The 22,780-nt window shown below is 45.2% G+C and overlaps 6 protein-coding genes across 6 annotated transcripts; 4 read left to right on the forward strand and 2 right to left on the reverse strand.

The window, feature by feature from the left end:
• Positions 1-319: 319 nt before the first annotated feature.
• Positions 320-2,379, forward strand: LAJ45_07056 (uncharacterized protein; the record flags this gene model as incomplete). The annotated part of the gene is made up of 7 exons (XM_046116615.1): positions 320-340; positions 421-423; positions 548-579; positions 654-721; positions 777-925; positions 982-1,586; positions 1,647-2,379. The coding sequence occupies 7 exons, from the start codon at positions 320-322 to the stop codon at positions 2,377-2,379; spliced, it is 1,611 nt and encodes a 536-aa protein (XP_045970017.1).
• Positions 2,380-4,141: 1,762 nt separating this feature from the next.
• LAJ45_07057 (uncharacterized protein) lies at positions 4,142-9,597 on the reverse strand (the record flags this gene model as incomplete). The annotated part of the gene is made up of 5 exons (XM_046116616.1): positions 4,142-4,392; positions 4,452-4,764; positions 4,814-8,511; positions 8,647-9,110; positions 9,296-9,597. 5 exons carry the CDS (start codon positions 9,595-9,597, stop codon positions 4,142-4,144), a joined length of 5,028 nt encoding a protein of 1,675 aa, XP_045970018.1.
• A 2,905-nt stretch (positions 9,598-12,502) lies between these two features.
• Positions 12,503-14,078, forward strand: LAJ45_07058 (uncharacterized protein; the record flags this gene model as incomplete). The annotated part of the gene is made up of 8 exons (XM_046116617.1): positions 12,503-12,607; positions 12,683-12,743; positions 12,833-12,936; positions 13,035-13,331; positions 13,394-13,453; positions 13,546-13,755; positions 13,810-13,915; positions 13,972-14,078. 8 exons carry the CDS (start codon positions 12,503-12,505, stop codon positions 14,076-14,078), a joined length of 1,050 nt encoding a protein of 349 aa, XP_045970019.1.
• Positions 14,079-15,286: 1,208 nt separating this feature from the next.
• Positions 15,287-17,503, forward strand: LAJ45_07059 (uncharacterized protein; the record flags this gene model as incomplete). The annotated part of the gene is made up of 7 exons (XM_046116618.1): positions 15,287-15,367; positions 15,515-15,534; positions 15,598-16,135; positions 16,198-16,250; positions 16,307-16,471; positions 16,533-16,682; positions 16,738-17,503. 7 exons carry the CDS (start codon positions 15,287-15,289, stop codon positions 17,501-17,503), a joined length of 1,773 nt encoding a protein of 590 aa, XP_045970020.1.
• Positions 17,504-18,651: 1,148 nt separating this feature from the next.
• Positions 18,652-19,187, reverse strand: LAJ45_07060 (uncharacterized protein; the record flags this gene model as incomplete). The annotated part of the gene is made up of 2 exons (XM_046116619.1): positions 18,652-18,982; positions 19,060-19,187. The coding sequence occupies 2 exons, from the start codon at positions 19,185-19,187 to the stop codon at positions 18,652-18,654; spliced, it is 459 nt and encodes a 152-aa protein (XP_045970021.1).
• Positions 19,188-20,550: 1,363 nt separating this feature from the next.
• Positions 20,551-20,983, forward strand: LAJ45_07061 (uncharacterized protein; the record flags this gene model as incomplete). Its single annotated transcript, XM_046116620.1, has 2 exons — positions 20,551-20,822; positions 20,875-20,983. The coding sequence occupies 2 exons, from the start codon at positions 20,551-20,553 to the stop codon at positions 20,981-20,983; spliced, it is 381 nt and encodes a 126-aa protein (XP_045970022.1).
• Positions 20,984-22,780: the final 1,797 nt, after the last annotated feature.

A 22,780-nucleotide genomic window follows, 5' to 3' on the forward strand; every position in this document is an offset into this window, starting at 1 on the left:
GATGATGGACCGAATGAACTATTATAGTCCTAGCACCACACACCGACAGCAACTATTCGGGCACTATGTCGGTATCTCCCCTACTATTTCGTCGATCGTGCACACCAAACCCGGAAATAGCCGATAGTACTATTGGGCAGACGAAACGACTTTCTTCCACCACCCCCGCGTACGTATATGTATGTATGCTTACCAGGAACTTAGGAATCATCATTATTCAGAACGAGGGTCCGGGCCTTGTCTTGTCGACGATGGTAGAAGGAACGCTGCAGGTGGCCACCCCGAAAGATACATGCAGTGATAGTGCTCGGGGGGAGCGATGGTGGGACCAACATTACAGGTTAGCGTTGGCAAATATTCAACTTTGTTGTAAAGTATATCTACAATGGAATACGTAGTTAAAAAGGCGCTGCCCCAAAGGAAGTGAAATTGAAATTGAACTCGTCCAGTCAGACCTTCACTCCCTCTTTCTTTTTTCTTTCTTTTTTTTTTTTTTTGACTGCCGCAGTTAATTTCTCGCGTGGTACAACTTCGGACCTAAATCTAGCCAGGGCAGATCCCTTATACTCGGTTCAACGAGTAAGACACACTCCGCCCTTTTACATTGACATCTGTGATCACAGATTCTCTAGAACATAACATAACGATAAAAGACCTTATAAAATGACGTCAGTTACTGAAAAGAACTCAGAAATGATGAATGCGAGCGAGGATCTAGAGAGTAGGCACCCTACTAGTACGCCCATATGCAATGCCTACACTAACAAAATATTTAGAATCGAGTGATGGTTCAGGACCCATCAAGCTAGGAAGACAACACGGAAGAAGCAACAATGCTGAAGAAGTAATTGCAGAAAACTTGTTCAAAAACATCTGGCACGAATATCTGTTCATTTTAATCGTGACGTCTGCCCAATTGATAACCGTAATTCTTCCCATCTCCAATATCAATGGTTAGCAAACTCATAAAGATACGAATAGCAAGCAAACCTTGGAAACACAATTATGCCGATCTACCACATCTCACGAGGCCTCGGTGTCGGGGAACATGATGCCGCTAGTCAGAGCTGGTTCATCGCTAGTTTCTCCTGTACTGTCGGTGCCTTCGTCTTAATCACCGGCCGCTTCGGCGATCTTTACGGTTTCAAAACCATGTTCACAATCGGCTGGGTTTGGTTTGCTATATGGTCCCTTGCCTGCGGGTTCGCACCCAATGGAATTTCGTTCGATATATTCCGGGCGCTGGCAGGCATTGGGCCCTCAATCCTAATGCCGAATGCAGCGGCGCTATTGGCGAACGGTTGGCGCGAACAGGGGAAGAAGAACATTGCATTTGCGGTTTTTGGCGCAATTGCCCCGGCCGGCTTTGTAATTGGATGTGCGACTGGTGCGGTGATTACTGAGTGCGGTGGGCGGTGGGAGTGGATCTTTTGGAGTATGGCGATTGTGGCGGCAGTAATTGCGGTGATAGGGTGGGTTGTGATTCCAGGGGGTGGGAGGATGAATATCAGGGGTGAGGGAGATTTGGACTGGATCGGAAGCTTTGTGGGTGTTGCAGGATTAGTGTTGGTGTTTGTTGCTTTGAAGTAGGTACCCTGATCATTGACCCGGGGTCAGTCAATTATCATAAACTAACAGAGTCTCAGTGGCGGCCCAACCTTCGGCTGGAAAGCGCCTACCAGTGGTGTCCTCTTGGCCATTGGGCTCCTGTCCCTCGTAGCATTCTGCTATATTGAGACGCGGGTCGCCCACCCAATCCTTCCCATGAGCATTTTTCAGTCGCCGACCTTCGTTGCCGTCGCCATATCCCTCTGCCTCGGCTGGATGTCCTTCGGAATGTTTCAATTCTACACGCCGCACTTTTTGATGGAGTTCCGTGGGCTCTCTCAGTTGGAAACATCCCTCCAGTTTCTTCCATGCGCAATTGTTGGCGTCGCGATAGCATGCATGGCCGTGTTTATGCTGCCGCGAGTGCCGGGGTACGTTATCTTCGGCATCTCAATGCTGTGCTTTTTTCTGGGACAGTTACTATTGGCGCTCACGCCTGTGGAACAGACCTATTGGCAGATGACGTTTCCGACGTTTCTGCTGATTTGCTGCGGGCCCGATCTGTCTTTTGCATGCTCCTCCTTGATCGCAAGTGATAAGTTGCCAAAGGAGAAACAGGGTGTGGCTGGTAGCTTTATCAACACCATTGTTAATTATAGTATTGCGTTAGGGTTGGCACTAGCGGGGAATTTGGAGGCTGCCACTAATGATGGTGGTAGGGACAGACTGAAAGGTTTCAGAGCAGCGTGGTACTTGGGGGCGGGGTTTGCGGCGTTGGGGATGGTTATGACCGCTGTTTTCCATAGGGGGATGGCGAAGAGGCATAATTAGATGGAGCTGTAATTGTTGATAATATGTGTAGTTTCTTCATGAAATATCACTCGGCTAAGTTTGCTTGAAATAAAGACTCTCATTGACTAATTGATGATTGATAATTTATTTATTATAGAAATAGATCCCCTTAATTAACTTATCTACCTATTATTCATTGGGTGTTCAAGGTTGGTCGGTGCGGCCCGATTGAAAGAATTTATACAGATATAGACCAGATGCGCCCTAGTTTATCTTTCTCTATTTCTACTTCCGTAGAGGATTTGAATAAACTAGAAATAAACCGCATCCAGGGAAAGAGAAATTAAACCGACCTGTTTATCAGTTAGAAGAAAAGATACTTAACGTATATTAGCTTAGTGCCGAACTATTCAATTAATGAATTATCAATTAATCCATCATTAGTGCCAAAATATTTAAGGGGTATATGACAGTTGTGAGAAACCTCAAATGTTGAAACAGGGATATCAGGTTGAGTGCGCCGTGTTATCGCCTGTGAGCCACTTGTTTTTAGGGCCTGTTCGGACAAGCATAGATTATTTCTTTGGATTATTCGACCGATTGGATTACCAGGTACCGAAAATAATAATCCTAATACTCATCATAATCATTGAATAATCTACATGTTTGGATCACATTGCAATAGCATAAGATCATCAAATATGTATCAGGATATATGTTTTGTGTGGGAATAATTACATACCTCCGAAGGCGATTATTTTCTTGGCTTAGATTATTCAATTTCACGAACAGAGTAGAATCTTATAATAATCCAAAAATCGATATATAATCCGCCAGATTATTGAGGCCCTTATACCTTCAAACCTCACCACACCTTGCAATACTAAGGGTCATTAATGCTTTCGCGCCATTACTATCTCAATAGTTGGTCCATACAGTCGAATCACCCTAAGTATAAGCTACCGTTTCCCATGTTCGCCAACGAACCGGGATAGACTATACAATGTGTGTGTATACAGCTTGGCAAACATGAGGAGGGCGTTTTAAAGATTCTCTGAACACAGCGCTCCCTAAGAATAATATGGATTATCATTATCCTGTTCATTCTGCAAGCCCTCGTACACAAATATACATTTCATAGATATATATATATCTCTTCAACACTAATCTCGATCATCATCAATTATGGCCAATAAAGGTGTAGAGAACGTTCGAAAAAGTAACAAAAAAAAACATCAATATCCGGTGCCCCAGAGACTACGTAATCGTCTACGATATAAACTATAGAAATAGTAAACCAGCGCGTGAGAATAAGAATAAAAAAATATAAAAAACAAAATAGTATACATCGAATCGTAAATATGAAGTTGAAAGAAAAGAATAAACAATCGTAGAAGGATATCATAATAACGGGCGGGGCAAAGCCAAGCCAACCCAGTGACAGAAAAGGCTACTGAAAACGAAATTCATGGTATAAGGTGAATATCAAAGTGTAAAACGCCTGAGCCAATGAAAGAAAAGCGCCACAAGTCAAAAGGAAGGGAAGATACCGGGTAGACCCACGATATGGTGAAAAAATCTATCGAGGGAAACCTTGAAAGATTCGGATGCTACCACAACCACTGTGCAGGTGCTACCACATGAACCACGCGGGAATATAGTAGCCGAACCTCATCACGGTTCCACTCTACGGCTTCTTTTTTCACATACCGAATCCCAATCCACGAAATACGAAAATTCAGAAGGCAAAGAATGACAAGAAATGTCGTGGGGTGGCGAGAAAAAGAATAGGGAAAATGCACTACTGTAGAGCCTTGCTTAAGTCTCGTATTTCTTCATCTGAAAGCGAGGCTATCCAGAGACACCGTTCACAGACACCATCAACAGCCTTAAAATCGTACTTATGAGATGCTTCTATTAGGCGAAGAAGTCTCTTGACAATTGCAGCCGTAGTCCGGTGCCGCTCGAAATTTACAAGTGATTCAGTTGTTGGCGATGTAGCAATAAATAGGGCGCGCTGAGCGTTGAGAATCAGATCATGAGTGAATATTCCTATAACAAAGCTGCGTTTCAGCAAATATACCCACTAGCGTTAAAGCAGGATCTCGTACCAACAAAAGGTATGCAGCCTGATTCTCCGGTTACTTTATCCATTTCTGTACGGAGATTGTGGAAATTTCGCACAGGCTGAACCAGAGCTTCCATCTCTTTGAAAGTGCTCATGTCTGCAGCAGAAATGATACTCCATGTTTTTCGCAAACGAGCCACATCTGCAGTTAAAAGCGCGATTGTTATTTGGTACATCGTGGCAAAGTTCTGAAGTCTTCGAGCATGAGCGGCCACATGAATCAATTTGACGATTGTCTTCGCTCGCTCGTGGACGTCCTTCGTCATGACAATTTCAGACCTTGCCCATTTACACATCTATCCGCTATTAGTAACAGAGTTGACAATAGAGTCAAGGTGGACTAACCAGATTAAATCTCGCAATAACCACTTCAACTCCCCTAATATCTTTAGAATTCAAAAACTCAACCCAATCTCTGACGTTAGAACTTGTTTGACTCCATCTCAACTCCACGAGTTCCTTCCAGTCCACCTCCATCAAAGCATCCTTCTCTATCAATGTAAACTGCTTTGCAAGAAGCTCTGAATCGTAGGCAAGGATAAATGGTAAGTGAATTGAGGAGGGCTGAATTGTCGTCTCTAGAGTAGCATTTCGGCTATCTTCAGGTTTGTTTGAGGAAACATTTCCTGATGAGTCCATTTGCTGAAATGCTCCTGCTTGAGGCCTTGGAACAACTGGATCCTGCGCTACTTTGGTAGCCTGGGCAGAATTTAACGACATAGTCGATTTAATATTAGGTGCGGGCGAAGGAGTATGTCGGAGAGGATGTGAAGGTATTCCAAGTTCTGCAATAATCGTACCGGGTTGTATCGGTGGAAATGTTGAAGAGACAAAGTTTCCCGGTGATACCGGCTGAAATGACATTTCTGATGAAAGTTCGCTGGTGTCGTCCCTGGGGTACTCTTTAGACTTGATCAAATGCTTCTCCAACCCCAGGTCTATACTTCTTAGGGCGATATCATTAGAGGAAGGATGCGGCAATAATGTACGGTGTAGGATTGGTGTAGAATTATGAGACTGTTCCGCGCCATCAATAGCGGTAAGCGGTTGATTTGACGCTCCTCTTTCATAATAATGGGATGTATTGGTGACCAGGCCTTGTTCTAGCAAGTGTCCAGCCTCTTCCAATCCTTCAATGGTCATTGCAATCCCCACAGAGTTAATATCCACTTGTTGTGTGACTAAGCCTATTTCTTCGGAAGGCACATTTTTTGATGAGGTTTGATCGAAAACCTGCTTTTGCCTTCGTTTCATTCTTTTTTGATGATCTTCTTCGTCATTTCCATCCAGCCCAAATGCACACTCCGATACATGCTCTTCAGCCGTTATCATAGACGAATCTCGAGATTCATGCGGATCTTGCGCAAGATGTCTCGAAGTTATTTTGTCCTCTGTAGGAGAATTTTCTGATGACTTCTTTTTCTGATACGTGCCTTCTAGTTTCATCAATGCAACTTCGATCCCTCCATCGTCACTTTCAGTATCTGGAAGATCCCGGAGCTTCTGGACACCCACTTCGAATGAAAGCCTTGGGTCTAATCCCAATGAGCGAGCAACAGTGTGACGTCTCAAAGTACGAGAAGGCCTTGGGAGAGAGATACCGCCCTGTGCCACCGCTCCAAGAGAAATCACTCCGGCTAAAAATTGCTGATGAGGTGATTCAGCCCTTGATGTCGCTATGGTAGACGCTGGTCTATGATATACTGATATCCCAAAGGTGTCTGCTGTGGAAAATGTTGCGGTATCGACAGAACCTGTAGACCTTGGTCTAGGCATATCCATGTCACCCAAAGTAGCGGCAGCTCTCAGGTCTCCACCTGGCCTGCGCCGTAACATTCTTGAAGGTTGGAGGTCCAACCTTCTCCTACTACCAGAAGAACGGGCGTTTCCAAAGATCTCAGAAATATCGTCCATACCAACGCTATATTGACTTCGACCCGAGTTTAACCGCTTTAACGAGAAGGATCTCGCAGAATGTAAAGACATGTTATCAACACCAGCAATTTGTGACAGGTAAGGGTTTTTTTGAAAGCTCTCAAAAGAAAACGATTTGCTCCTTCGAGGTAATCGAGAGTTCCCGGAGAAAATAGCTGAATCCATCTCCGTAGACGAAGGCTTAGCCTGAGGCTGCTTGATACCCTCGCCCTGCTCACTCCCTTGGGGCTTTCTTACTTGTAAAGGTACGAAGCTGCGGTGCGACTGTTCATCATCATACATGCTGCGTTGCCTCTTTGTCGATTTTGATGGAGCAGTGTCTGTGATATCTGGTGATGCGCTTCCATCTTGACTAACATTACTCCCAACTTCTATCATTTCATCCACTTGCCCGTCCATCACCTCGTTTAACTGGGCACTGTTTTCTTGAATGTCTGTATCGCTGTTTTCAAAATCCCCCTGTTCCCACTGAGTTTCCTCAAGAGTTACCTCCTCTTGCATTGCCCGCTCGAAAGCCTCAACGACACCGGCCCCCAGTAAATCGATCCTCGCAGCCCTTGAATCGCCTGACATTCTACGGTTCCCCTCTTGGGCATTGACAGTTATGAATCTTGCTACAGATGAGTTTTGTGGCGAATTTGTTCCTGGAGACCTTTGATGAGGGTTTCTATACCCCATGGACGGCGAGTTCATTGTACCATTTGTGAAGTTCCCACCTACCTTCCCACTCAACGCTCTCCTAACACTTCCCAAAAACTTTTTCATGCCAGGACTATTAGCATTTTTATTATTGTGATATTGTTCGTGTTGGGTTTTTTGAAGATTCCGTCTTCCCATTGTACCATTATTTGACGAGTTCAACGTCGTGAGTGCGCCAAAATTGGATAATTCAGCTACCGGCGTTGATGGAGCCATGACCTCTACATATGCCTGCGTTGGCGGAAATAGGTTACCTCGAACTAATGACCCAGCATATGGAAAGGCCATTAGCAAATGCGTAGACCGTGCGAGAGATTTTGGCAGTGGTAAAGGCTGCCTTGTATCTCTCAATGCATCCGAAAAGGATCCCGATCGTTTATGAGGCGACGGCCGTAATTTTCTGGTCAACTCATCGGTGTTGGTAGTACTTACCGGGGTAAGTGTCCTGGTCGATTTTGGTTTCAGAAAGAATTGAGCAGGTTGAGCTGTTGGGGTATATCGACCTGTGATCGATGCACGTTCTGGGGCGAAACACGGGAGAGAGGGTGTCTTTACTTGATCGCTGCTAGAATTACTGGATGGTCTTGATGTGAAACGTTGAGTCTTTTCTCGCCCGTCCCTCGATCCTGCCGGTGCCTCTACAACTTGCCTGATAAACGCATCAGTCCCAGAGCTGTGATCCGGCAGTAAAGACTCCAGCCTAGGTGCTGCGGTCCGCGGTCTTAGCAGGGTAGAGTGAGATCTCTCACGCCTAATCCCGGGTGGGCCTCCAGCAACGATATCTTGATCGATACTCATTTCCAAACTTATTGAGCTATCCCAGTACAAGGCGCATGTCCTTCTCCAGCATCTTTTGAGTTCTCGAATGATTTTCATATCCGATGGATTCGCCTCACTACGGATGTCATTCGACAACTCATTTAATGCTCTAACAAATTGTTCTCTCAAAGGGAATGAAGGGACAAAATCATCGGCGAAATAGTTCAGTAACCAATGCCTAATTGCAACAAACGTCCGTACTCGTACGACTCTTCCAGTATCATCATCCCGATTAAAAGCCCAGCGCAACCTTGTGATTAGATAGGCGACTAGGTCTGAGGGCGACATGAATAGGCGGAAGGTGAGAAAGAAATCGGAGAGAAGATGATAGTCCACAAATTTCGCAGATGTTATTTGCGATATTATCCGCGCAGGGATGGCGGCACTGATTTCTTGGCGCGAATCATATCGAACTATCAATGGGTCCTCAGAGCTTGGCGGAAAAGAAAGGTCATCGTAAATATCAGGATCTATCCGTCGACGTGGGGTAGACGGCATAAAAGAGGACAGGGACATGAGAGGGATTTGAACATCAGATGTTGGTGAGGATATAATGGAGGGCGAAGGTATGGGGCTTGGAATGGCGGAGGCTAAGAGTGATGTCGGATCAGCACCTGGCCAAAGCCACCGGACGTCTGCGTAGTGAGAAACGGTTGATGCCGTGCCCAGTTCACCTTGGATCGACGGGATATGCAGACTCGATGCACCGTAGAGAAAAGGCGTACCATTGGGCGAAAAATGAGGAGACCCCAAATTATAATGCGGAATCTGAACGTCAAGTGTCTGAAAAGGCTTCGGATGACCAGCCGTTCTTGGCCTCATCCGCTCCCCACTGGGACCATCCACCTGATCCACCTTCATTCGAAACCCCCCCAGATCTGGTGGCTTAAAAGATGGACAATTGTCATTGATAGTACTATACGAATGGGCCCTATTATTTCTGGTGCGTGGCATTGGTGGGGAAGATTTAATGAATGTATCATATTCATCTTGCTCTCCACTTCTCGTCCTTGGGGGTGTTTTTGGAGGAGGTGTTGGGGGTAGTTGCTTTCTAACTCGTCGATCGCCCACATCTATGTGGTCTTGTTGCCAACCCTTGTTGTCTCTCTCTTCAGCAGAATTTGGTGGAGTATTCGGGGGTAGTACGAATTGCTGTTGTTGTAGTTCGTGCGCTGGTCGAATAACAGGTCTATCAAAGAAAATAGAAAATATACGAATCAGCAAGAAATATATCTTGAACAACCTTTTTCATTCACATCTTTTGATTTACAGAGACTCGTCCCAAGACACGGTTAACGGATGATTTATTGATATCTGTATATGCCGTCTGTCCAAAGAAAGAGATAAGAAGGATAATAGAGAGTAGAATGATACCTGAGGTATATCATGCCACCACTGACACCTCCTACAGTAAACTGCTGCCCACGGTTCGCATGGCTCTGGGCAGTTGGCTTCGACATATAACCCTTGTCCCTCATTCGGGGCCGCTCAAAACTCGACTGTCCCCCATCAATCATAGCATTATGTCGTTTTCGTTCCGGGCTTTCTACAGGAGTGGTGGTCGGAGTAGGAAATTTTCGGTCAGGTCTTCGCCGGGGGTCGTGGGTGTGAATCCGTTGCAACAATGCCGGGGATGGAGTAGGTTGGATGCAAAGTTCGGAGAGAGGCTCGTCCATCGCCAAGTTTGCTCCAGACGACGAGGACCCTTTCTCAGAGTCTGAACCAACACACAGCCGAGGAGCAATTAGGGTGATGTCGACTTCTGTAGTATTGAAAGTGATGGAGAATTATTTCTTGTAAAGGGGATGACAATAGTAGAGACAGAGCTAGAGAGTGGCCTCGACGAGGAGGTCACTTCTCCGGGCTCCACGAAAGCTGAAAGGTTAATTTAGAAGCTGGGACCGAAATGGCTACCGTAACATTCGACAAAAAAGCATAACTGTCCAGAAGGAAAAGGCGAGTAAGCGGAATAGATTCGTACAGATAAATCGACAGATGGATTGAGCAGCAGTGTAGAAAGACCTTCGACTTGCGGCGTGAGTATCCCAGAAACTAATGTGAGAATATTCGTCGGAATAGTTGTGATGTGGTAAACAAGATCTGAGTTGAGTTCCGGTCTGCCTTCTTGTTTGCCTTAGTTTCCGTGTTTTCGGTGTTGATTTCTTGTTTTGTATATTTTTGTTTTGTTTTCGACCTGTCCAACTACTTTTCCGGTATGCCAATTACCGGTTGGCTAGAAACGGGAGCGAGGGAAGAGTAGGACTCATCCAAAGGGGGAGCGAGCGATGAACCGAGATCCTGGGATGAACTGGGTACTTAACTTATATAGAATAAACTATTTTCGCCCCGAGGTTTTCAGGGACTCTGTTCAGAAATTTCAACAAGGCAGGTTGTGCGGCAACATTCAACTTACATACACCCACGCGGACCTCGTCCGAAGATGAGAAAGATGAGGAACGATGGATGTGCGGGTTTGCTTGCCTACCACAGCACAGACATGGCCCTGTAGGACCCCAAAGATTCCAGGATTCTGGTTCGTCCAATAACACCCTGCTCGAGGGCGCACACGCATTACTCGATAAAGCTAGCTGACGTTTTACCCCTGTATAAGCACCTGGGTTAGGTAACATTCATCATGCATGCAGCTCGCGTGCGCTTGGCGCATAACTTCTACACAGAATTAAAGATTCGAGGACCCGAACTGTTTAAGCCAGAGCTGTTCGAAGAGCGTAAATAACTACATGTACTTGAGAAAGACCTTAGTAGCGGTGTGTAGCGGTGTGTAGCTACATACATGTAGCTAAGTTACTTTGTGCTAGTAGAACTCAACAAAAACTTTCTAAATTACAGCTGGGCACATATCACTCGGCTACGTTACAGCTATACATGTAATTGACACTCACCCCTCCCTGCCAATTGAAATAGGACCATAGAAAACTAATAATCTAAGCTTTCGGCCAAGAGGTAAACCCCAGCTTATTTCGCATTAACAATTGAGAGAGTACGTCTCAAAAATACCAAATCAATCATTACCCTATTAAGCCCATGGCCACTAGGCAGAATCAAACGCTAGTTCAAATTTGCGCTTGCTATTTCCATGTGTTAAATACATGTACCTATCGTTTATTTGCCAGTTTCGCTATTTAGGAAATGGCTTCATCTACTTAATTAACTGTATCTAGATAATCAATCTTTTCGCATTTTAAATATTTCAATGCACTGCATCATATACACGTATGTATTGCATGCTCTGATATTGTAGTATGCGCCCTCATGATACATGTACTGATTATTGTAGTTTTGGCACGGGCTCCTGAATTCAAAGTAATACCTTTTTTGACCAGATTCGTTCAATTCAAGAGCTTTGAGAAGCCTTATAAACTCGACCGCTATGAGACATCGATACCGAAAAGACAGAGGATTTATGAATATTGACTATAACAATATGGCCTGTATACATCGCAGCAGCAATACTCCACGAGTAGGTAATCAACCTCCGTCCTTTGAGATATTTCTACTTATTCCGACGTCATTAATTTCGACAGAAGCTGTCTCTACAATAGAGCGTATTTACTAACCATCAATTCTAACAATTAACACCCCACCACGATCCAAAGTGGCATCCACGAGTGTCAATTTTCGGTGGGGTCGTTTAAGGATACCAAATACACTCAGAGGACACTACCATACATCTTAATATCCTGTTGCGGCTTGCGCATTTCGTATCCCTATGGAGGGGAAGCGTCAATTTTGCATTTTGCAACCCACCGTCAATTCCGAAGTGTCAATTGTCAAAAATGACATGACACTTAGTAGATACGCTCTATTAAATCGGAATCTTAAATATAATATTATACCGTAGGAATACCGTAGGAATACCGTAGGAATACCGTAGGAATACCGTAGGAATACCGTAGGAATACCGTAACCCCACGGTATTTTGCCAGATACTGCGGTATGGTACTGGATCCACCCGCCTTTTTGGTACTGTATTCTTTATATCAGTAAAGTGGCAGATATATGTCTAATCCGGCATATATACAAGTACATAATATATATACATGTATATAATATAAGCCTGTATGTATGTATATGCCTAGTCCTGGCTACATGTAGTCGAGGAACGAGTGACACGACAAAAGCCTGGAACCATATTAATGAGGGAGAAATCTCTTTTCTGATTATGTATTTCTGGCAGGATGGGTCGATCTAAGGCCTAAGTGAATCCTAGCAGACTTTTGATGTCTCTCTGTTGAGATTGCCAAGACGACGGCGTTCTAGCTCGAGTAGGTACATGTACGGAGGCAATGTATGTAGTTATCCCTTGCTGTTACCCTCCACTTCAATCCTGGACTGACACGAGAGCCTGTAAACACCAAACAAGCAAGCATCCTCCCCATCCTCCCGTATGCCCTTCCCCACCTGCTAACAGTAATTAAGCTTCGGTCTTTGCGTCACATAGCTACCTCACCTCCCCCAAAACATCTCGATATAACACATCTCTTCAGCCCCGCACGATCGCTCTTATCGCAAATCTCTTCACCGCCTATTAGACTACATCAGTCTAGTCACATAGCTATCATGTCTTTCCTCTTTGGCAGAAACCGTCAAAAAACCCCACAGGATCTTGTTCGTGCTGTTCGAGAATCCATATCACGTTTGGATGTACCGCTGGAGAGACGACGTGTGAGCCAACCCCATGTCCCCTTTCAACACAGTCCCAGTCTTTACAATACTGAAAAATAGTCGGTTCTTTTTAAGGCCTCTGAAGAAGTATCACGGCTATTGGCCCAGATGAAGGTTGTCCTACAAGGAAACGCAGGTCCGTTAGCTCATACTTTCGCGATCCCTAGTTACGAGCGGGAATCCACAAACATCTTCAGAGCTTCGTTGTTAATAGTTTTTAAACAGAAACCGACCCCATTCCTGATCAGGTACAAGTTCTTGCTCAAGAGGTTTACGCAATCGATTTATTGCCGCTACTTGCGAATAATATACAGAAGCTTGACTTTGAGGTGGGCGCCCTACATATTTAGCTAGCCTATAAAACCCTCATCAAGCCTTTCAGTCAGCCTCCCAAGCTCTGAGTTAACTAACCACTCACGCCAAATAGGCTAAGAAAGATGTTACTGCTCTTTTCAACGGTCTTCTCCGATATTGTCCCCAGCCTATAAATAGATTTCCTACTGTCGAATACTTGCACAATAGTCGGCCCGATACGCTCATTACGCTCGTGAAGGGCTACGAAAACAAAGATGTTGCTAACAACTGTGGGACTATCCTCCGGGAGAGTTTTAAGCATCAAGCACTAGCACAAGTAGTTCTTTACGATGAGAGGTTTTGGAAATTCTTCGAATACGTACAAGGCGGGAGCTTTGACATTGCCAGTGATGCTTTTGGCACTTTTCGGGTTCGATTCCCCAGACTCTTTATACATTTTATATAACCTTATTTTCTGATTTTTTATTCCAGGAACTTTTAACTAAACACAAACCAATGGTTGCACAATTTCTCAACCAAAACTATGCACGAGTATGTGTAACTTCTTTTTATTCACCTCTCTTTGTTCCCCCTTGACACATCACCATATGTTATACTGGTTCTAAATAAATTACTACCATTAGTTCTTTCAAAAATACAACACCCTCTTAGACTCACCCAATTATGTTACAAAACGACAATCAATCAAGCTTCTCGGGGAGATATTGCTGGACAGGGCAAACTACAATATAATGCTCGCATATGTTGACTCACCGGATCACTTGAAATTGACAATGAACCTATTAAGAGACAAAAGCAAAAATATTCAATATGAAGCCTTTCATGTCTTCAAGGTATTTACCCCTTTGGATGGTTACCTTGGGATAGCTGCTAAACTTGGATTAAAGGTTTTTGTTGCAAATCCCAAAAAATCAAAGCCTGTACAGGATATTCTATTAAAAAATCGTGAGAAGTTGCTCGCCTTTCTGCCCAAGTTTCATGACGACCGAAGAGGTAAGGCCGTCCCTAGCTGTATGTTTGAAAAAGAGATTTAATCCAATCCGTGATAGAGGACGAACAATTCATCGACGAAAAGGGATTTTTGATGAAGCAGATCCTTGAGTTAGGCAACTACCCGCCCCAGCAACAAATGCACCCAGGCGTTGTCTCTGCTTGAATGTGGGCCAGGTTGCTTCTCTAGCAATGTTATGTGTTCCAGTTTATTACGTTTGAATGTACGGTGGCAAAGGCTGGGTATACGGGACCCGGTACAGTTATCGATGGAGGCAACATCAAGGACCGAAATTCGTAACGGAGGCCGTTAATAACGACAATGATGATAACGACGAAAAATGATGACCATGATGAGATATGGAGTTTAAGGGACCGGAGTTCTTTGCATCACTCCTTTCTGCGTTTTGGATTGCTTTAGTATCTGCCAGCGTTCAGTCTTAATTCTAATTCCATGTTTGTTGTAACTGATAATCTCTCTTTTGCAAAAACTATCATCTGTTTTATTCATTTCGGTTTCACCCTAGGCAGTTAGGGATTCGGTCTTCTCTTGGGAACGAGCGCTCGAACAAACTTCCAAGCACAAGGCTTATCCCTAGTTTGCATAAGAACATACTCCCGATGTAAAGGCTAGCAATGGTTGGTAATTCATTGGTATATACTTATAAAGCCAAGTCTCTCTATCGGTACCGCATAAAGGTAGTCTCTCTATCCCTTAAGTTGTTCCTTAAATGCTGCCAACATAAGACATGGTAACATCAGGCGAGCCTCGCACGCAAGCCACAGAATTGAGACATGATACTTGGTAAACAGCATAAGGGATAAAAGCACCAATTTTCTCAATAATACATAGCTACGTGTATATATAAAAGTCTGGTCTAACGCACCATTACCAAGAAATCTGACTGTAGCGGTGTTCTTGCAATGAAAATAATCTTCCATCGTGTAGGCACATGTACCTTACATGTATCTGCATATAATAAAGGAGCAGCCTGCACACAGCGATCCTTAGCATCGCCTATTATGACATTTTAAAATTCGAGATAAACATGTAACTTAGTAACAAATATACGTAAAAGACAGCTCACGTGCAGATACGTGCCAGGTGCATGTACACCAATGAAGTCCTAAAAAGTAACAAAACGGCCTTGGATCGAGCTGAACACGGCTGGGACAACGTTATCATCCCAGCCGCCAACTATAATGGATAATCATCATTGACCTATCTTTTCCTCGTAGACCCACCAGCACTGCTGTTTATAAAGTACCTCGAGTGTCCTCTAACCCTCGAGTGTTCTCTAAGGTCCTCCCTTGCCCAAATCACCCTTGCTTGAGACCTTTATATAAACCCTAACCCTGCACCACTACCCCGCCATGGCCACCTCTAACTCCAGTATCACTTACTCTTCTGGTGCCGTCGGTGAAGTTGATTTACGTTTATTGCATTTCAATGATGTAAGCAATTCTATTACACGGGGTGTACCGAGGCGTTCAGTAAAAAGCTGTGAAACGGGGCGACCTTTCACGACCTTTTACTGAACGCCTAAGTATTACTTACATGTATTTCCTGCGTTTGCTAACATCCTTGATACACCCATAAAGATCTATCACATTGAGGCTGGGTAGCGACCCCTATCTTCCATACCGTCATCTTCGACCAACTAATGAATCAATCAAAATTACAGCTCCCGTGAACCAGTTGGTGGTTCTGCCAGATTTGTCACCTTAACCAACCATTACCGCGACGCTCCAGAGTTTCAAGGCCAGCCAGCACTCCTAACCTTTTTCTCCGGGGATGCTTTCAATCCTTCTCTCGAGTCCACCGTCACAAAGGGACGACACATGGTTCCCATTCTGAATAAGATTGGAACAGATGTCGCCTGTCTGGGGAATCATGATTTGGATTTTGGTGTTGAACAATTCAAACATCTCGCGGAGCAGTGCAACTTCCCTTGGCTTGTAGCAAATGTCGATGACCCCGCTCTTGGTGAAGGGGTCAGTATAGGCAGTTTGTCTAAAACATTTATATTGGAGAGCAGCAACGGCTTGAAGGTGGGAGTGATCGGTCTAGTGGAGAAGGAGTGGCTAGATACGATCAATGCTTTACCGCCAAACTTGAAATATACAAACTCCTCTGACGCTGCGAGGGCCTTGGTGCCCACTTTGAGGGATGCTGGAGCCGATATTATAGTTGCTGTGTCCCATCAGAGAGAGCCGAATGATGTAAGTTAATCTAGTTATAGTATATCGTCCCACTTAATTAAATAGCAACTAATGGCGAATAGATTAAACTTGCCAATGACATTCCTGCTGGTCTTATTGACATTATCCTAGGAGGGTATTGTTCACACCTCTACACCTATCAGGCTTAGAGCGTTAACTAATTTCACCTAGACATGATCATCATTATGCGCATGAAATCATCAATGGATGTCACGTTATCAGATCCGGTTGTGACTTCAAGCAGCTTTCATACATTGAGGCTCGCAAAAAGAGCAAAGATGGCTCTAAGCCAGGTTGGAACTTTGATATTGTCCGAAGAGATATAACGAAAGAAATGTACGGGACCCCTTCTCCCTACTATATTCTACCAGACCCCCGGACTGACCCAATAACCCAGACCCGAGGACCAGCCAACAGCAGAAATCGTAGATGAGTTGACTTCCAATCTAAAGGCGAAATTATCAAAACCTATCGGATTTACAGCTGTTGATTTGGACGCTCGATTCGGCACCGTACGAGCTTCAGAATCGAATCTGGCGAACTTTGTGTAAGCTGCTATACTGAATGCCACTAAGACAGATTTGCTAACATGCAATGCTCAGGTGCGATGTAACTCGGTCCTATTACTCGACGGATTGTTCATTGATGGCCGCAGGGACGATGAGAGGAGATCAGATTTATCCCCGAGGTGTTCTCAAGCTCGGCGATATTGTCAAATGTTTCCCATTTGAAGATCCGGTCGTAGTTATCCGAATTCCTGGCGCGAGTATCAAAAAAGCGCTCGAAAACGGCATCTCAAAACTTCCCGCCTTTGAGGGGCGTTTCCCACATGTTAGTAACATATTCTACGTATATAACTCTTCACTACCAGCTGGAAATCGCATTGTGTCTTGCAAGATCAACGGCGAGGACTTAGTGCCAGATAAAAAGTACACAATGGCTACTAGGCTCTACATGGCGACTGGCAGAGATGGATACGAAGCTTTAACACCTGAGCACGGCGGAGCGGAATTTGTTGTCGACGAGGAGAACGGCACCCTCATAAGCACTATTCTCCGCCAATACTTCTTGTCTCTAAAGGTTATGGGCAAATGGCAATGTGGTGCACTCAAAGAGATCTTTGGGGGCCTCAGGAGCTCGCAGGCCAAAAAGGGAGAGCTCATGCAAAACCATGTCGCAGATGCAGCCGGGGCGGATGATGATAATACAACTCTCTCAGGTCTGACCAAGAGGTCAGCGCACTTGGCTGAGAGCTTTGGGAAAAAATGGGCAAATCGGGCGGGTATTGTGGACTGGACCAGTAGTATTGCCCCGAAACTAGAAGGAAGAATTGAGGATATCAAATCTAAGCAGGAAATGGATAAATAGCCATCTATAGATCAAGCATCTATACTCTGCAATTAATTCTGCGGCCGAGCCCTTTAATATTTCTAGAGTATACGAAAATGTTCCATGTCTACTGTTTTTTTTTAAAAAAAAATTGCCCGTGAACCTAAAATTTCACTTACCCAGCTCACTCTAGTAGCCGTATAAAATTCATCAAATGATTTTTCTCCCATACAAAAACACGTAAATCCGTTGAATTAACACATTTACACCCGATATTATTAGTAATTATATCCAAAGATACATTTATATATTAGGTCCTTTGCATACGACTTATAGATAACCGTTGTATGACTTTCAGACGAGTACTTAAATCGACCACAGCAGCTAAGATGATATCTTTGAGGACGACGCCGCTCCATATAAATCATCCTTATACTGAGTACAAGTTGCTTTCTGGCTCTTTTGGTAAGAGGCGAGCACGGTACCGATATACATATAGCTCAGAGTTGAAACCTTGAATAATCTTTAAACATAAATCCCATATGTGTATGTATATACTACACGCCTAATCATGATCATGTGCCCTTCTTATCTTGATTGTGTTGCTCGCAGTAGTGATACAGTACTACTACATAACAAATGAACTATGCTTCAATAATTATAATGCCTTCTGGATTTAAGTGTTTGCGAATTTAGCCATATGGGATAGGAGCATTTACTTTAGAGTTGAAGGTAATGCGACTATCCGGTCTAGTCTATTCCCGATCGACAAAGCTTGTGAATAAGCTTTACGGAAGCCAGTATGTCACGAGGGCAGGTATGGGCATGTGTTGGCGGGGGGAGTTGTATTTAGGGTTGGGATGGGCGATTGGGGGACTCGACCTCACATCCATTTACATACAGCATCTGGTATACAGTTGTTGGTAGAAGGCGGGGGAAGTATCATTCCAGCGTTACAAAGCTCTCGCTTGCTGGTAGAAATACAAACACTGCCAAAAAGGGCAGTGTGTTCTATGTACATGCGATTCTATCAATAAAAAAACACAAGAAGCTCAAACAGCAGGCCAACCATAAACCTACTACTGGCCAAGGCCCAACATGTACCAGCCATATCCAGCACAGCAATCAGAAACGTTACCCATAAAAAGCATAAGAAAAACAGTTAACTCCTCATATAAAAACGCCAATCAACCCTGCCACACCTCTCTTCTCCTACTAGTCCTCGAACTCCCTCCACCGCCCCCGCCGCCGCCTGGCCGTCTCTCTTCCCCACCCGACCTAGTACTCCACTTGACCTCGCCATAGTAATAATCCAGCACCTCCGGATACCTCTCTACGGCCGCCTTCCAGTCCTCACTGATGGCCCTTTGCAGACTGAACGCCATCTCTTCCCGCTGCCATCTCGGCGCTCTCGCCCCATAGTCCAGCAGCCACCGCTCGTAGGCCGTCTTCCGCCGCGCTTCCCGCGCTCGGAAGTCTCGGTGGATTGCAGCGCGCGCTTGTGTGGTTACCCATGTACTATATATTGGGGACTCGTTAGCTATGCTATGAGGGCAAGGCGGGAGCTAGAATGGTAGAGAGGAAGGACTAAGTACCGGATCTCGTCGTACATGGGCTCCAGCACTCGCTGCTCGGACTCCTCGACGGCATGCACAAGAGTACGGAATTCGCAGTCGCAGCGGTTCTTGGGAGGGCCGTCGCAGATGGCGCAGTTTGGGTCCATGTCTTCTGGGGATTGAAGGGTCTTTATTGGGGAATATGTATGCTAACGAGGGTATATGTGTAGGAATGCGCTGTGGCCTCTATCTAGACCGAGACTGGGGGAAGGTAATTAGAAGCCTTCTGCTGATACTGGCGGGCCGGGTCTTTATAAATTGAGGCCCTGCTGCTGACCCGACGAGAGCTCTTGAGAATAAATGCGAACTAACCTATTCTTTTACGATGAGGTGGTATGTATGTACCATACGTGTGATAGACGACAATCAAATAAGTTGTGGGGATTTGCCCGGAAAGTGCTAGTCTGGAAGGGTACTTGCGAGCGAGGCAGACTTTATTATGTATGTAATCGCAAGACACCCGGGGTCGGGATATGGTTGGCTGGAGAGCTTGGCTGCATTATGTACAGCTGAGGTGGTGGGTGGTGGTGGTGGTGCCGCGGGCGGGGTCTGCAATCCAATCTCCTCTCTTTCCAGAAAGGCCGGAAAAAGAGTCAAGGGAATTCCGAATGGGACATGTGCATTTTTTACCAAATTGCAATAGGGACGATTACGTTGCGCAGCTGATGTACCCTAGGCTGTTAGTCATAGGTCATCACTCGCACTAAGTACATACCTACATAGGGTTGGCCCGGATTTAGGTGGAGAAACACAATGTTGCAATTCGACTACCAATATGAAAATCGCGAGGTTGTAAATAACAGCTGCTGCCTAACTTTCCATTAGTTGCAGTGCTTTTCGAAGAACCTTCAGCCTCGTCTCCATACACGAGCCCGGAGGTGCGGGCTTCACCAATGCCGGACGTTGAAGATGTTATCTTTCAGTAAGGGGAGCCAAATGGAGGATGTAGCCCTCCTCTCCCATGAACATCGCAAGGAGTGCCCTAACAAGTGCACATAAGCTGTGCTACATACACATAGGCCAGTGTCTGCCTCGTATTACCGTCACCTCACAACCACTAGGAACAGCGTCCACCCATTTAGTGCTTAGTAATGCCTCGGCAGGTTCCGAAGTTGGTTGGTCGCTAAAAAGCTTAAATCCACAGCCAATCAACGTCATCCCGCATGCAATCCGCAGGATTCCGCACAGCCCAACCAGATCGAAAAGCTCCGCTGTTCGGAAAGATATAACCTAAAGGCTCCAACTCAATCCCATTGCCCGAGAGCTTATCCCTTGGACGCATGAGACATTTGGAGAATCTCTCTCATGCATTAGTGCGAGTTGGCAGTCATGTGACCTAGAATTTGGCTGAGAAAACGTCTGGGTAAGCAGTTTGCTGCATTTATCAGTCTTTGGAATACTCAGAGATGCCAAAAACTTCGCAAGTTGCTGCTTTATTACAGTAAATCGTTTCCCAGATAGGCCACGCTAATGCATGAGAGAGATTCTCCAAGTGTCTCATGCGTCCAAGGGATAGCTGAGGAGAAAGCTCCGTCTCTCTCTGTGTCAAAATTAAAAGCGCCACCGGCCAGGACTTCCAGCCCACGCTTTGACAACCAGCGGGCGGGTGTGTCGCACATAGCCCTTCTTCCTCTGCGCGACTATCTCTCCGCCCAAACCAATGGACGGATAACGGGGTTGCGAAAGGTAGGGCGGCTGAGACCTCTAGGCGCGCGAGAGAAAAGCTCTTCACTGGATAACACGTATGTACCTGACTACATGTACATATATACGTACTAACTAACGCTGAGACAGTCCGCTGTGCCTCTGCGCTACAGTGGGGGAGGGCCGGTGGCCAGTGCATCCATTGATCGTGCGGCTCAGCCACGGTAGCTATCTACTTTGCAGAGTCTACGCATTCTAGAGCATTCACGTGTACTCGTACTCGCCCTGGCCAGGGTACATTGCTAACATGCGTGTAGTTGGAGTAAAGTGCTGATTTTAGATCCTCAAGAGTCAACTGGGACATGAGTTCCATCATCCCGGTACTGTGGATTACTGTGCCGCTGGAGCTACAACCATCTGCCAATAGAGCCAGGTACTGGATATCGGCCCCCATGTACATCCCCATCAGCCTCGATTCTGCTAAGTGCAACATTGGTCAACCGCACTTGTTTACTGCTCCATCGTTATCTGTAGATACTTAGAGGTCAAAACACCAGCAAAAGGTTGAGGCGGAGGAAGACCCACCAACCCTCTTCCCCATCTTGAAACGAGGTGACTACATACAAGTGCAATTGTTTTCTCGTTGTATATAAATTTGGGTCCGAGTCATAGTCGGGACTTTGGGAGGGCCAGTAGAAAGCAAACTCTAGGAGAAAAGGGAATCAACGCGCACCGAGATTTCTACGATGTACATCTATCACGAGAGGTGAAAGTGTTTGCCTCAGCTTTTGTTAGAGCTGTTTGTGGGGCTTGTGCTTTTCTCAACGAGAGATGGAGCGCCTGGATTCGAATAGATTCTTGGATTCTCTGGAAAAAATCGTGGATTGGATTTCACTGGAGCGTCCTTTCCTTCATGGCCCAGAGGAATATCTGTCATAGCTGCTCCGCCTTTACGGATTTCGAAACTTTATCTCCGTGGGATAGATCAACACTATCCCCCCAAAAAAATGACTAACACCGTCCCTATTACGAGGAGCTCTAAGGCTCCGATATGATATAGCTCGTATGAACATAGAAGGCATGAAAGCCAATTCAACAAATTTATCAGGTTAGGGTTATACCGAGCCACATGTTTGAACTATTCACCGTCTACATACATGAATATCTAAAGGCTTTGTTTCTGTCTTGTATCCACAGTTGGCTCCCACTATCGAGGTATCCTCTATAAGAACAGTCGCCTTACATATACTATCGTACACGACACGTGATTACCACGCTACAACTGTGGAGTTATTGCGAGGAATAGGATCATGGCAACCTGTCCACAATTATGTCGTATAAAGCTAGAAACTTTAATTTTAGTCCTATTAATATCATCATCGTCTCTTCTCTCATCCAATAGGTTGCTTGGTCTTGCTACGGCCATTGGAACACGCACTGGTTTATAATACTCATCTTTCTTCTATGGGATAGATGCCTAAAAAATTTTGCCGTGATAATAACTTTAGGAGCTTGAGATTTGTTACCCTAGCTAATAAAGTCGAGGGTACCGGTAGGTCTATGAGTTATTTGGCAACGAATAGTTTTCTCTCTCCCTCAGAGGCAGCTCTAGAGTACGTATATCGACTAAAAGCTGCTTGTGTTTCCTAACTCTCATTCTCATAAGGCTACCTGTCCTATACTTTATGTCCGCTCCCTGGGTCTCCCACAGGTCCTGGACTCCAAATTAAATCAAGGATTGGTGGGAGTAGTAAGTAGTTTTACGACCACTAGCTATAGCTACAGTACACTTACCTTTGCTCCTCCGACACAACCAACCAAGAACATGAACTAGGGACCCGAGTGGTTGCCGTATGTTTGTTTTCATATCTGTTGCTTGGAGCGGTTGATGCCGGCTCTTGCCGGTTTCGGTCGCTCATGTATGGTCACTCGGCGGTTGAACCATTGGACGTCTACTTTGTTTTGACGATGTCAGTCAATGGGAGACATGGACCACATATGAGCTCTTCTCGATGTTTGCGATTGGAGGGCTCACAGTTTCATTGGAATGGCATAT

Source organism: Morchella importuna, assembly GCF_003444635.1.
Source record: "Morchella importuna strain M04M26 chromosome Unknown Morimp01GS022, whole genome shotgun sequence".
NCBI lineage: Eukaryota > Fungi > Ascomycota > Pezizomycetes > Pezizales > Morchellaceae > Morchella > Morchella importuna.